Raw genomic sequence first — 14,028 nt, 5'->3', positions numbered from 1 at the left:
ACACACACACACACACACACACACTGCCATTTCCTGTAACAGAAACATTTCCAGTAGCAGAAACATTGTGGCACTGGGTAATAATAGATTTACGAAAGTGTGCACAAGTGTGAATGTGTGGCTGTCTGTGTTTGCAGATAACAACCTGTTGGCCACTCTTCTGCCCGCCACTCAGCCAATCCGAAATCTCAGAAATCACACTATTTCAGTGTAGCAGCAGCAGGCAAAGAATCCCAGGCGAGCAGTGAAGGAAACACATGAATGGCAGGCTTTTAACTCAGAGGACCACATCATCCAGGAGATTATCAACCTCTCCTGATATGCACTAAGGTCACTCAAGGACACTCACACCCAGAAATAGCACAACACAAAAAAGGTCAGAGGATTTATAAGTTGGCTAATTTGGACTTGACTCACACCAATTAGAACTGACTTGGAATAGTCAAACTTATTTGACTTATTTTGAACCTCACAGACACTCTAAAAACTATACTGTATAAAGATTTAAAGTGCTACTGCAGTCATTCCCCAGCTGCAATGATGCACAGATGTAGAAGACTAAAAAACGCTGACCAATCAAGGTAGATGGTAGGGGGGCTTAAAGACACAGATGCAATTTTAACCTGTGTATTTTGTTTATGAGCATATAAAAATGAGTATATGCCTCCTTTAACCTCTTGAGACTTAAAAAGGAATAACAATCAAGTCTTGATTTTGACTTATTCTTCACATGAAAGAAAATGTATTCATGGGTCAGACAGACACTGTTACAGACCATTTAAATAGCCAACATTCACAGATCTGGAAGACTTGCAATTTAATTCAAATTGCATATTCTTTGGGAAGACTTGGCAGCCAGACTATAAAACATTACATTAACATTAACCATCCTCTGCTTTCAAACTGGATGAGCGAAGTTCTGCACTTGCACCTGCTTTTAGAAACTCATTACAAATCTATTTATAGTTCAATGTGTGTACATATACTATATATATAGTGTGGGGTTAAATGGACAGGGGTTGTTGGTCAATATCAGCCGATGCTGCAAATAATACATTTTTTCACACTTTAATGGACAAAATATATTTTAGAAAATAAAACCTAAAGAATGTTATTCTTTTTCTCAGCTGCAGTACTTTTTAGAACAAATGCATTAAAATTGAACAATAAGAGACCTTTAAAGGGCTTTGAGCCACCATGTCTGAGATGGACTCTAAATAGAGATGATTCTGGATGGAGAGCTGGCTGCAGTTCACATAAACAGAAAATAATGACTTTGCTGAGATGGAGTCGGCGTCATCCATAAAACATTGGCTTGCTACCAGCCGGGATGGACATGCTGTTGTAATGACAATAACATTGTCATCTCTCATTTTTCCATAATTTCAGCAGGGGAGGAATAAACAGGATAAGTTGATGGACATGTCAAACAGTAAGTGAAAGTCACAGAATGGAGATGGAATTCTTATTGGCAACATATTCTAATCTAAAGCTCCGTTGTGTAATGTTTTGAGTTGATTCTTAGCGAAAAAAACTTTGTTCTTTCACAAATATGTGCTTGTTCATGTGTAATTACTTCCACCAACTAATCAAAGTATTCTTGTAAGCGTAGAATCTGCCATTCAGAATCATTCACAATAAATAAGAGCGACTTGCTTGTATGTATTCTGCCCTGTTGCGCCTCCATCTTTAAAATACATTAGCCAAAGAGGGACATACCTCCACATTTTGCGCTTTTACACTCAGTAGCACTGTGACGAATGCCAGAGGGAGATTACTCAATCTGCCGGCAGATTTGAAAGCCTGTTGAAGATGGACAATCATGCCGATACTTTACTAACATTAGCTTGCATTTGTTTGGGAACCTGATAGCTGATGTTAGCGATGAAATGGTACCAAAATGACAAAAATGTAAAACTATTATTACACTGGAAGAATACTTCTTGGAATTTAAGCTTTAATGTCAATTAGACATGCTGCCGTGGTGTCTAAAATCAGAGCCTATATACAAAATAAACATGGAGGCTGTGTGACATGGGCTGTCAGCTTTAACAGAAACAAATCACAGCAATATAAAATGTAATCACAGACTTCAAAAGGAAAAATTATGAAAAAAGTATCATACTCCAACAACGATGAAGGCTCAGTGGGAGAAGAGACAAGCTGCTTCCTCAGTTTGACAATAACGCTGAGCTATTAGCCTTCCAAAGCTTGACACCTGATCAGAAAAAATATCTAATTCCCTTCCATTCCTGCAGAGTAACAGAAAAGCCTGAGGGTTTTTCAGAGGCTCAAAGTGTTCTCCCCGAGACAGTAATTGAAAGCCAAGGGTCCTGCTTTCTATTCAGCCGAGCTCCAGCTCAGCTCAGGGCACAGCCTCAGTGGAGAGAAAGTCCATCAATCAGAGGGTCATTAAGGGCCTGATTAGTCTCCTGCTTTAGAGCTCAGTAATCCAACTATCAGGAAGCGTATTGTCCCAGGCACAGCCTGGCATTGACAGCCACTGCTGCAGCCTGGATGGTGGGCTTGGAAGTACAAAGAGCGCCACGCTCTGAAAACTAAGGATTCTTTGGCTCGGGTTTGTTAAAGTCCAGGCAGAGCCAATAATCACTCAGGGTTTTATTTTTGAGCTTTGTGGAAGTTGGGTTGATGGAGGACGTCATTGAGTTTAAATTAGATTTTGGGGTTTTATTGCCTAGATCTTATTAGTTTTTTTTACCTGCTTCTTTGCGTGAGTTTGCAGCTTATCATCATGCACTTTCAAAAGTAGCTTCCTCAGCAGGATGCCTAGTGTTACATCTACATAAGACAACTTGGCGCGTTGGCATCTCCTCGTAGCAGCAGGAGGTTGAATATGAATTGAACTTGAATATCTGGAAATCCTGCGAGGTGACATCAGTAAACTACACGCAGCATGCTTATGTTTACCACACACAGCTGCTCTGTGATGCAAGTTTTGAGAAAAAAACACAAGTAAAAGGAGAGAGAGGTCAGTTAAGCTTTCTCTTCAGTAGATGGAGTACTCTCTTCTTCTTCTGCTTCTTCTTGTTTAATAACTGGTACTTCTCTCCCTCAGGCTACTGGGACTCGGCCAAAAAGTCTCCGCCATTAATCAAGGGCATTCTCCCAGCTTTCCATCATGCTGTCCATCCTGCTCTGTCTAATGCATGACAGAATGCAGCATCAGGACATTTTACAGTAAATGAATACTGGTATGCATTTGTGTGTGTGTGTGTGTGTGTGTGTGTGTGTGTGTGTGTGTGTGTGTGTTGTGTGGGATGTATTGATTTACAAAAGGGAAAAAAAAGCAGAGGAGTTGAGCCTGAAGCACACCATCTGTATGCAGCCAGACAAACAGAGCTGCCCTCTAAAACCAAACTGTAGTGACTGTGTGAGCAGAAAATAGCAGAGGAGTGTATATCACCGAAAAGTTTCTCTGTTGCCATAAGGACAAAAGTATAACTGGCTCACAATGAGGTGGGATGTTGTTTAGTATCATGGGAAGGTTTCTATTTTAATCATATGAAATCTGAAAGTCGAGTGCAGTTACTACCATGGACTGCTGAGATGGAAAGCAAGAAAAAACATCTTTGGAGAATCATACGAACGTAAATGTAATGTAAAGGTATTGTTGTATATTGCTATAAGTTATTGGAAGATCTGAAAGATTGTATCCTATACTTGCATTTCTATTTACTTTGTAATAAGATTTTTATTTGTGAAATAGGGGCAGGACCAAATAAGCTAATTGCTTCCGCCTCCTCTAACTAATCCTTATTTATATACACACACTGTATATAGTAGACATACACACTGTATATAGTATATATACATACTGTAAATATTCTGTTTTTTGTTTCATTTAGTGGTTTTAATTTTTTGTTTTGTCTTGCAACACTGTTAATTGTTCGATAATATATATATATATATATATATATATATATATATATATATAGATATCTCTCTCTATATATATATATATATATACACACCACACACACACACACACACACACACACACACACACACACACAATATATATATATATTTTTTAAAGTCTGTGTGTAAATCAGATACAGCATGTGTATGTAGATGTGAGACCAGGTCAAGCCAGTAGATAATGGGATACGGACCACAAAACAAACGTGATCAGATTGTTTCCGAACAGTTTTGTCTTTAATTATTAATACTATAACCCAGAGTGTGGCTTAAAGAATTAAGAAAATCTACCGTAAAAACAGAAAAAAAGGAATTTTCTTTTCAGTATATTTTGGGGACTATTATCTTGACTCAAACACTTAAGATGAATTTTACCTTTTTGTTTACATTTTTATTACAATGCCATCAAAGGGACCTGGTCTGAGCCAGTAACTCTTGCTGTGTCTTTGTCAGCTTTTACATTTCCATCTTGTAATTTTCTTAAAAAGACTTGAGAATTAATTTGCCTCAAAAAACCTAGGCGCTCTGTGCTCTTATTGGTCAAAGACCAATAGGACGTGTGGGATTATATCATGGAAAACAAAAAAGTATTAAATATGTTATGTTTTTCTGTTGGTAGGTTGTGAGGCATACCAGGCAATGGTTGTCGTCCGCTACGTCATGAGATAAAACCATTCGATTGTCGCGCCCGATGCCCATCGACATGCCAGATCTGAGCCGACGGCCTACACCTGTAAGGTTGGGCTATGATTACGCTGATATCATGTAGTCTGATTCAGCATTACCGTATCCTTAATCTACAGAACCACCTCTCTGAACTTTAGATCTAAAGTTTTAATCTTAGTTTTTAGTATAAGTCAGTGCTTAAAACTAATGTTAAAAACTTTATATTTTATATTAAAACTTTAGCGCTTTGAAGAAGTAAAGACCCATCAAAATGTCCTTGCTTTCCAAAATGTCCTTTCTCTCAAGGGCTAAATCTGGACCCCATAAAGAAGAAGTACACACACACACACATACACACACACACACACGGCCCTTTGAGGCTTGTATGGCCCTCCCCAATCCTGCATATTTCATTATTAAAACAGTCCCTCAATGTGTTGTGTGTGTGTGTGTGTGTGTGTGTGTGTGTGTGTGTATGTGTGTGTGTTTGTCTGTGTGTGTGTGTGTGTGTGCTTATGTTTTGTAACTGAGAGAGCTGCCAAATTTGTCTCATGCCAAACACACACTGCCCCCGCTTCGGTCACGGTGGCCAGCACTTGTAACCAGATAATTGCGTCCTTGTCATAAAAACCTCACCAGAAGCGATGACAGAGGAGGGATACTGGCTGCCATTTGCCTGACCTGCTCTTTCTGTTACAGTGCTTCAATACGCAGGCATTAGCCTGTGACTCCAGAAAACTATTTTCAGGGATAAAGTCAACAAAGCACACTGTTTGGACACGTCAAGTACAATCAGTGTGATTAATGCTGAGGTTGAGGCAATGAGAGGAGTTTAGAGGAGCACAGTGGATGACTAAAAGGTTTAGACAGCAAGTCAGAGAATAAATAATGTCACTCAACTGTGTAGTAAAGTGAAACCAATAGGAATATTTTTTGAGATCCAATATTATCTACTTCTGACATTTTCTACACATAGAACACATAACTCCTCAAAAATGTGTTGAGACACAAATGCAGTTACCTTCTATATAACCACTTCGAAGTTCTAAATGTATTTATTAAACATTTTCTTATCCCAAAAGTTTTACTTTGAACTTTTGGAGAAAGTATACAGAAATCAGTCCGTGGGTTTATTTGAATAGATCAAATTTGCACACTGCCCTGCATTTATTTGATTTTTAACCGATTTTAACTCAAAAGTTATGAAAATGTTTCCTGCTGCCAGAGGAATAGGTTTCCACTAAGGGAACTCTAAAATGGATAAAAATGCCAAATTCATTAACAATTTACAGTACAACTGTAGTATGTAATGAATGCAATCAATAATTAAATTACCACAGCATGCACACGACACAAAGTAGTTACATAGCATGTAGCAGATGTTGCATTTGACAGTATTGATTTTTGTGTAGATTTGTCAGAAGATGCACTTATTGTAGTCTCACTTTTAACACATTCTTTGTGAACTTCTGCACTTTGGCTCAATCCCTTAAGATTATCTGTTTGGAAAAAAATCTCTTGCTTTTTTCCACCCTCCATCCTGTCTAAATTACAGTCTGGATGCTACAGTGCTTGAGATGCTGGAGCTTCGAGCTTTCTCAGTTGCGTAACATTGAGGAAAGAACTTCATCCAGTATTAATAAAGGATCAAAACAGGTCTTTTTCCTCTGCAGGGATGTATGAACTGAGGCAGTGAGCAGCAGGACAATTCTAAATTAAACACCAGAGAGCTTTTCATTTATTCATTTTTTACAAAAAAGTATATCTGTTGTTTTTTTGTCCTTGGCTTTAGCCATCGCAAAAGTATTTTGAAAGTTTTTTGATCAGCGGTGCACTGTTGCCTATTTTACAAGAGAAAATATACAAAAAAACTGTCTTTCTAGAAAACTTTTAACTAACCCTTACCTGGCAATACAGTGATTGATACTCAGAATATAAAAATATTGGAGTCCAACTCCTGCAGTATTTGGGAACTATACTAGACAAGAAACTGACATTTCAGAGTAACACTGACATGGTGTACAAGAAAAGTATTCTCAGGAAACTCTCCAAGTTCCAGGTGGACAGGACCCTGATGACAAGGTTTTATCGATCTGTTCCTAAGCCTGTGCTCTCTTTCTCTTCTACCTGCTGGTACCAATCTCTCAACAAAAGAAGGACTCAATAAGGTGGTCAATGTCTGCAGCAAAATAAATCTCAATTATTTGCACTGCACAGGAAACTGCAGAATATTTACAACAAGCAGTAAACTAAACCTAAAAAAGTTAGTTAATTGCATGATGGTTGTATGCTTCAGAACCAACTTCCATACTGGGGACAAATGAAGTTATTGATTGATTGATACCTAACTAACCTCTAACCCTAACAGACTCTAGACCTTTGCAATACACTAGTAGAATCCATTCAGTATTAGTGCTATGTGAAATGCCGGATCTTCTACAGTTGCTAATCTTGGAATATTGAAAGCATGGATTTACTGTATGGATATCAAATATCCCCCCAGAGTGCCCCTCTCCCTATCCTACCTTCTGTTTGATGTGGATTTGGAGGAGAATATTCCTATAACTGTGGCCGTCGTTGACCTGCAGCATCATCCCATCCTCCGTCCCCTCCGAGCCGTCATGGACGTATTGGATTTGTTCCCGTGTCAGCTCCTCCAGCTTAAATCGGCTAAGTGCACGGTCGCCGTGGAGACGGGTCAGCCGGCCATGGCGGGGCGGTTCAAGGACCATAACCAGGACATCGGCTGCGTTGTCGGGGTCGTCGACCTGCAGGACCGACTTGGTGATGGTTGCAAGGCCGCCGCGGCCCTCCACAGGTAAAGGAGATAGAGTCACGACCCTCGGAGGCTAGATATTATTAAAAGAAAAAAGCAAGAGAGTCAGGGAATAATAACAATCTGACAAAGACAAATTAGATTCAGACAGACCGACAGATAAATCGATCATTGCCACACATTGTTTACTGTCAATGTTTCAGTGTCGGTGCGAAATTATAAAGGCTGACTGAGATGAGACAATTTTTCACAAATTGTCAGATGATGAATTTTCACCCAGAGGGTTAGGGTGCGTGGGTCATTAGGCTCCATTCAGCCGTACCTGAAGCCTCTCAGCAACCGGCAAAACGCTTTATCTCACCAACAAAGTCATTTCAGGAGCAACAATGAGAGTGGGAGGCCTCCTTTTTTGAGCAAGGGTATTACTTTATCCAGAGCTCACTTTGTGTCTGTCTCTGTCTCTTTTTTTTGTTTTTTTACCTCTATGCTTGTGTAAAAAGGATAAGGAGGATTAGAAGATCAGAGCATAGATTCTTCTATAAAGCAAAGCCTTTTTGGCCAGCACGTCCTTTTTTAAGAAACCAGACTTAATTAGAACTTATGTTTGTCCACATTTTGGGGTTTTATAAAGAGATTCAGCTCCATTGAGCTTTATTTTTAATATTATAATTGAGTAAGTAATATAATTGAGTAAGTACTAACTAATATTTGAAAGGGTCACTCTGTAATGCAAACAATGTACCAAGTGTTGATTCTCAGAAAAGGTACCGCTGTGTTCTTGAATAACCAAATAGTTTTCCCCAGACCAACATCTTTTGCTTGGAGTTAATGTTAATATTAATGAATATGAATTTATTCATATACATTAATGAATATATTAATATCAATGGAAGATTCTCATGAGACTAGAAGTGCATTTGCGTTGTCTGTGTTTAAATACTGTATGTCACAAAAAACAACAAAGAGAGTGCCTTGATGTAGGTTATTTTTAATAAGACTCTGCCAGAAGTTATTAGCATCATAGCTTGGCAGCGATGGAGGCGCAGGTAAAGAGGCATGGGCTGCGTGGCGCTAAATCAAACCAGTTGTCCTTCTGGGAGCGCCGAGCCGCTCAGCAGGGCTTGGGTCCAATTTGTTGGATTCAACGGCTACTGGCTAAGCTCCAGTTCTTTGCCATGACAGCAGCAGCTTAAGCAAAGAGGGGTGTATGAAACAAGCTGGAACCGGAGAGAAAAATGACTTGTGGGACACACAATGCCTCTGTGTGTCTTCGAGCCAAAGTGACCTCTGGCTGAAATTGCAAGACACAGAGCTGAAACACAGAGGGAGCATGTTGTTTTCTGCAGCCCCTTGCCCTTTGTGTTCTGTTGGGGTCGTTTAGTGACACATTTTTTGACGTAAGAGGACTTATCTCCAAGAGACAGACAACTGGGCCCTCGGGCGCCCACCTTAATCCTGTGTGTTCACTTCTGCAATTCGTAGGAGGCAAACAAAAGGTTTTGGACGTGTTGGCGGGGGCTAAAAGTGGGCGTGTGTGTGTGTGTGTGTGTGTGTGCTGCTTTTAAATCGTGCTAAGACATGCCTGTTCACTAAAGGCAAACCACTGCAATCTCTTCCCCGGGGCAGAGGAAAACAAACAGACTCAGCATGGCTAACCTTTCATCCTCACCTCACAGGTGACGGTGAGGTTGAGGTGAGGTTCATGTTTGGGAAAAAGCTGTCGTCACCCATGGGGCCGTGGGGCTTTGCAGCACTTCAAGGAGATTGAAAAAAATTGTTTTTTTGTGTGCTGCTTCCTGCTTTTCTTTTTCGGTTCGCTCCTTATTTTGTTGTTTTTCCTGCTGTGATTGTACTGGTATTCAGAGGCACAACGTGCAGAGTTCCCAAGTCGATTCCATCCATGTCTGCCTCCAAGCCTCTTGGTTTGTAACACTGCCTTTAATCTGCAACTCTCCTCTCATGTTTTTGTGTCAAGCAGTCACAAAACAGACCTGGAATTATGGTCAAAATTATGTACTGAAGTATAACCAAATGCCATTTTGTTCTTAACACACTTTATATTTACTATATATTATATTTACTTCTAGACATATGTCTGAACTTCAACAAAAATGTCCAATGTAGAATGTTTCCCGATATTGATTGACAGCTAAAGGCAATGCAGAAAGTCCGCAGCAAAGCGAGCAGAGATTTCATGAGAGCAGAGGAAAAAGTTTCAATTTAAGGTTACCACGTTAAGATGAAAAGGGCTACAAAAAATGCCATTAGCAGATATCAGACTTTTAGAAACATTTTTTTTTTTTTTTTTAAAGAAGCAGCCATTTCTGTCAGAAGAGGGAAAGGCCAGCTGCTGCTCAGATCTTTCATTCCTGAGGCTATTACTTTCTGAGGTGTCCGATAGCAAGAGATCTCTATCAACTATTTCTGTTTTCAACCTTATTTACACAGGGAGGGCTGCATTAGCACCAGTGGTCTTTTTCTCCGTGCCATCCTGATTTACAGTCAACCCTGTTCAACAGTACCTTTTGCATTTAGTTAGAATATACAATGTAGTTTGTTTTTGTTGGCTGTGGCTGGTACAGCAATTGGTGCATTCATATCAACTTAGACATGCCTGAGTGTAGTCCTGTCACCCTACACTATGTTGTGCTCCTTATAATGATGTTGGAATACAATGAACAGTTTCTTTCAAAGCAACCTTGACATTTTCTGGCTTTCTGTAAAACAAGATCTACATTTTCAAAGAAAAGGCAGGCTACATTTATGCCAATATGTCTTTGTAACACTGGTGTAAACACAAAGAAAACTGAAAGATACATCAGTGTTTGTGGTGCTCTTTGATGTAGAGTGAAATTGCATGAGACTCTGCTGCTGCGTATTTCTCTTTGTGATATGTTTGTGGATGCATTTACTTTGGAGTGAATGAGTCCAAAGATAAAACAGATGACAAACAGGATAATGCGCTAATGTTTGCTGTCAGAAATGTCTGTTAAGTGAATGGACTTAGAGACGATATCAGCGTCTCGTGTTGGAGAATCCAACAACTCCTTATACTCAAACCGAAAGACAACATAGGTTGCTGCTCCAGAATTATCTGAATAGGTGTTTTCTGATCTGCCACGTTAATAATTACGGTTTCACTTGGTTTAGGCAACTAAATCAACTTTAGGGAAGTTTTGCTGCATTATACTGTACTACTACAATGTCATGCTAGTTCCACCTTTGCTTCTAAGAGAGAAAAGTTATTATTTGTCTGGAAAACATAAACATCATAATCAACATAATCATTTAACAAATAATGCCTGAATAATAATAATAATGTTCTTAATTTTATTTATGGTGTTTTAATCTTCCGATATTTGTCTGTTTTTTCTGTTGGTTGCTTTATTTCTTCTGTGAATACATATACATACGCAGTGGTCCAGGGTTTGAGTCCAACCTGGGATGATTTCCTGCATGTCTTCCCAGTCACTCTCCCCTTCCTATCTAGCTTTCCTATCTATTAAATGTGGAAAAGCCCCTATATATATATATATATATATATATATATATATGTATATATATATATCGCCTGCATACACTATAGTCCTTTTTAATACATTAATCAGTCATCAATCATTAATATTTATAAATTATACAAATTTATGAATTTACTACACCAAAGCTACTTTTAAGAACAAGACATTTTGCTTGGAAGTCTGCGTTTAGTGACAGAGATGGATGGTTTTGTTTGTTCTAATGAAGACAAAAGACACATTTTCCACTCAAGTAATTACATCACTACTTCAATTTGTTACACACCTTTACCGTTTTGCTACTTTTTATCAACCATCTGTCACCTTGTCCCCTGTGTAGTCTCTATCACTCACTCACTCACTCACACACTCACTCACACACACACACACACACACTCACACACTCACTCACTCACACACACACACACTCACACACTCACACACATAGAGCAGAGTAACGCAGCTGTCACACTCCCCTATCAACAAATCTCAGAGCCTTTAATCCCTTGTTCCTCATTATTTTCAATATTTGGGCCAAAGTTGGAGGTCAGCTCGACACCAATCACGGCCCTCTGTCGGGTTGGGATCGGCCAATCACAGCCCAGCCTCAGTCCGTTGGGACAAAGCCCCAAAACAGTGACAAATGCAGATCAGCTGGGATGATGCGGCAAAAATGACAAATGGCTACACTAAAAATTGCTACCAGATAAACTGCTGGCTGTGTGCTGAATGTCATTGTCATATTTCTAAGTGTTTTATTGTTTTTATAAACATACATCTCTGTACTTGTTGTATGGCTGTATGAATATATACTAAATGGTTACATAGGGGCCATTTAGGAGGTTCTCAGCTTACTGCACTGTTCTAACCAAATTGTTTCCCTGATTCATGTGACTGACTATGTATTCAGCTGCATATGGCAGCAACCATGTATCTAGATAGATAGCTGAACTTGCTATCTAGCTGTAAACTACATTAACTAATTAACTTATTACAACTGTCAAAAACTCAATGAAGATTTGAAAATTGACAACAAAACCTAAGCCAAAAGCTCAGATACAATAACCTCTTGGTGCTTGTTTGAAAGGGAAAAAGTAATAGCAATTTACTAATAAAATAGTATTACAGCACAGGTGGCAGTTTTTTCTTTTGTTCGTGAACTGGTGTCGAATTTTAAGTTTTTAGCCAGGACGGTTATTTTCATCTAGTCCCCAGGCAGCCAATAGTTAAAAGGACAGATGGTAAGAATAAAAGCATTGAAAGTACAATCAATGCCAAAAAGCAGTGGAAAAACTACACTACATAGAGATAAGAGAGACAGCTATTCTGAGACACAGAATCAACAACAGCATAACAACACAAAGTTAGGCCTGGTGAAGTGTAGATATTTAGTACAGAGATACGCAGGAGGAGCTCTTTTACTAAGCATAATAATGGCAAATAAAAATACAACAACACAAAAACATCTCTCTGTTCTAGTGTTTAAAAGTTTGATTTCTAATAAACCAGGCTCATGTGATTTACCAGACTTTTTGTTTGCAGTCTTTTTATACATTGAGTATTGACATGACAAAAAAACAATGTAAGAAGGAAACATCATGCCCTTGAAGCCCAACCTTATACAGTATAAGTTTGCAAGAAACTGAAAATGAAGCTCTACGTGTTTTATGTGTGCGCATCATCTCAAACTGGAGGGAAGCTGCTTTATACGTGTCTTTTCTCTCTAAGGCAAACTTTCTCAAAAAGGACACAAGTATCGACTAGGCGTTTTAACCTCAGAGCACAGACAGAAATATTCAATTGTTTCACTGTGAACTAAATTTGGAAACAAAAGTGCCTTGGCAGACAAGTTCTTCTCCATTAGCTGCAATGTTACTAACTTGATCTGCACAGCCATCTTCATTAAATATCGCTATTTCAAGCTCATTTTCCTTTCGGAGATTACACCTATGATGCAATGATCTACAGTGTCTGGATGCATTTTTAATACAATTTATTTTTTGGGGGTCTTTTTTGGGAAAAGGTATATCATTTAAAGTCCCAGAAGAAAGTGTCTGTGTTATTATACGGTACCTGCAATGACACGGCTTGAACTTGAATTGTTTCAGGTTGAGAAAACAGCTGGGGGTCAGCGACACGCAAGGTGAACTCACCAGAGCTGCAGAAAGAAAGAAAGAAAACGAGAGCGGACATTGTAAAATCACTTAAAAGACAGCCTTGAATTCAAGAGATTTCAGAGTTCATTGGCTCTCTTCCCAAAACTCACTTTAAATGAACATGACCTACAAACTTAGTTTGTAGCCCCGGAGGTTTCTGGGAAAACGAGTCATGCAAGGCTCACCTAGTTTGTACTCATTAGATCTCATCGGTGATATCTAGGTGAGTGAAGGACAGTAACGTCACACACACACACACCAGCCCACCTGTTCACACACTTATCATTAACAATATCTCCTCTCACTGTGCCGCCTCAGCATCATCAAAGACAAGGCTAATTACCCACAGGTCCCTGGGGCTGGGTCAGAGCCAACTGTTTTATTTATTTATTATTTATTTTTGTATTAATTCAGGACAATGCACATTGATGAACAAGTACAGCAGTGCACGTACATGTGCCACATTGTAGCCCGAGGGCAAATTTCCATCTGCAGTCCATTAGGCAGGTTGGAGTTACAATGGAAACGACAAAAGATAGTAACGTTTAGTATATATAACAAGAAAAAACAAAAAGAAAGGGGAAAAAAACAAGAAAAGGACAAATTATTAAAGTTAAAATGGAAACACAATTCATTATTATGCTCCACTGGAACATACTTTTTCAATTGCAGCTGAAGACCAAGTGACTGAGCAGGTTGTTGGTTTACTTGGCGAGTGAGAGGAAATTAGGGCTACAAGCTGAAGCACATATATAGTGTTAGGTAAAGGTTTAAATATAAATGCAGTCTATTTTTGTTAATTAAAAAAAAGTTTCTAAGCAAATGAGATAGACATAGCATTATATTTCCTTTTGGAGCCATTACCACACTTTGTTTTGTATTGTTTATATACTACATATAAAATGTGCAGTTTTATGTTTGAGCACTGGGTGGAACATTGCCTGGGAAGGCATAAAGGTAATCAGCCTCAGGTACA

General features: G+C 39.0%; 1 protein-coding gene across 2 annotated transcripts in view; it reads right to left on the bottom strand.

The window, feature by feature from the left end:
• Nucleotides 1-14,028, bottom strand: part of fras1 (Fraser extracellular matrix complex subunit 1) — a 242,061-nt gene that overhangs the window by 61,442 nt on the left and 166,591 nt on the right. For both annotated transcript variants that reach the window (XM_032515432.1, XM_032515434.1), the window contains exons 27-28: nucleotides 12,970-13,054; nucleotides 7,131-7,454 (exon numbers count right to left, since the gene is read on the bottom strand). In XM_032515432.1, the coding sequence (XP_032371323.1) occupies nucleotides 7,131-7,454; nucleotides 12,970-13,054 (409 nt within the window). The remainder of the gene's footprint in view (nucleotides 1-7,130; nucleotides 7,455-12,969; nucleotides 13,055-14,028) is intronic.

This window comes from Etheostoma spectabile, chromosome 5 (genome assembly GCF_008692095.1).
Source record: "Etheostoma spectabile isolate EspeVRDwgs_2016 chromosome 5, UIUC_Espe_1.0, whole genome shotgun sequence".
Lineage (NCBI taxonomy): Eukaryota > Metazoa > Chordata > Actinopteri > Perciformes > Percidae > Etheostoma > Etheostoma spectabile.
Note: the sequence above shows the minus strand (reverse complement) of the source record. Positions and strands in the feature narration are given on the sequence as shown.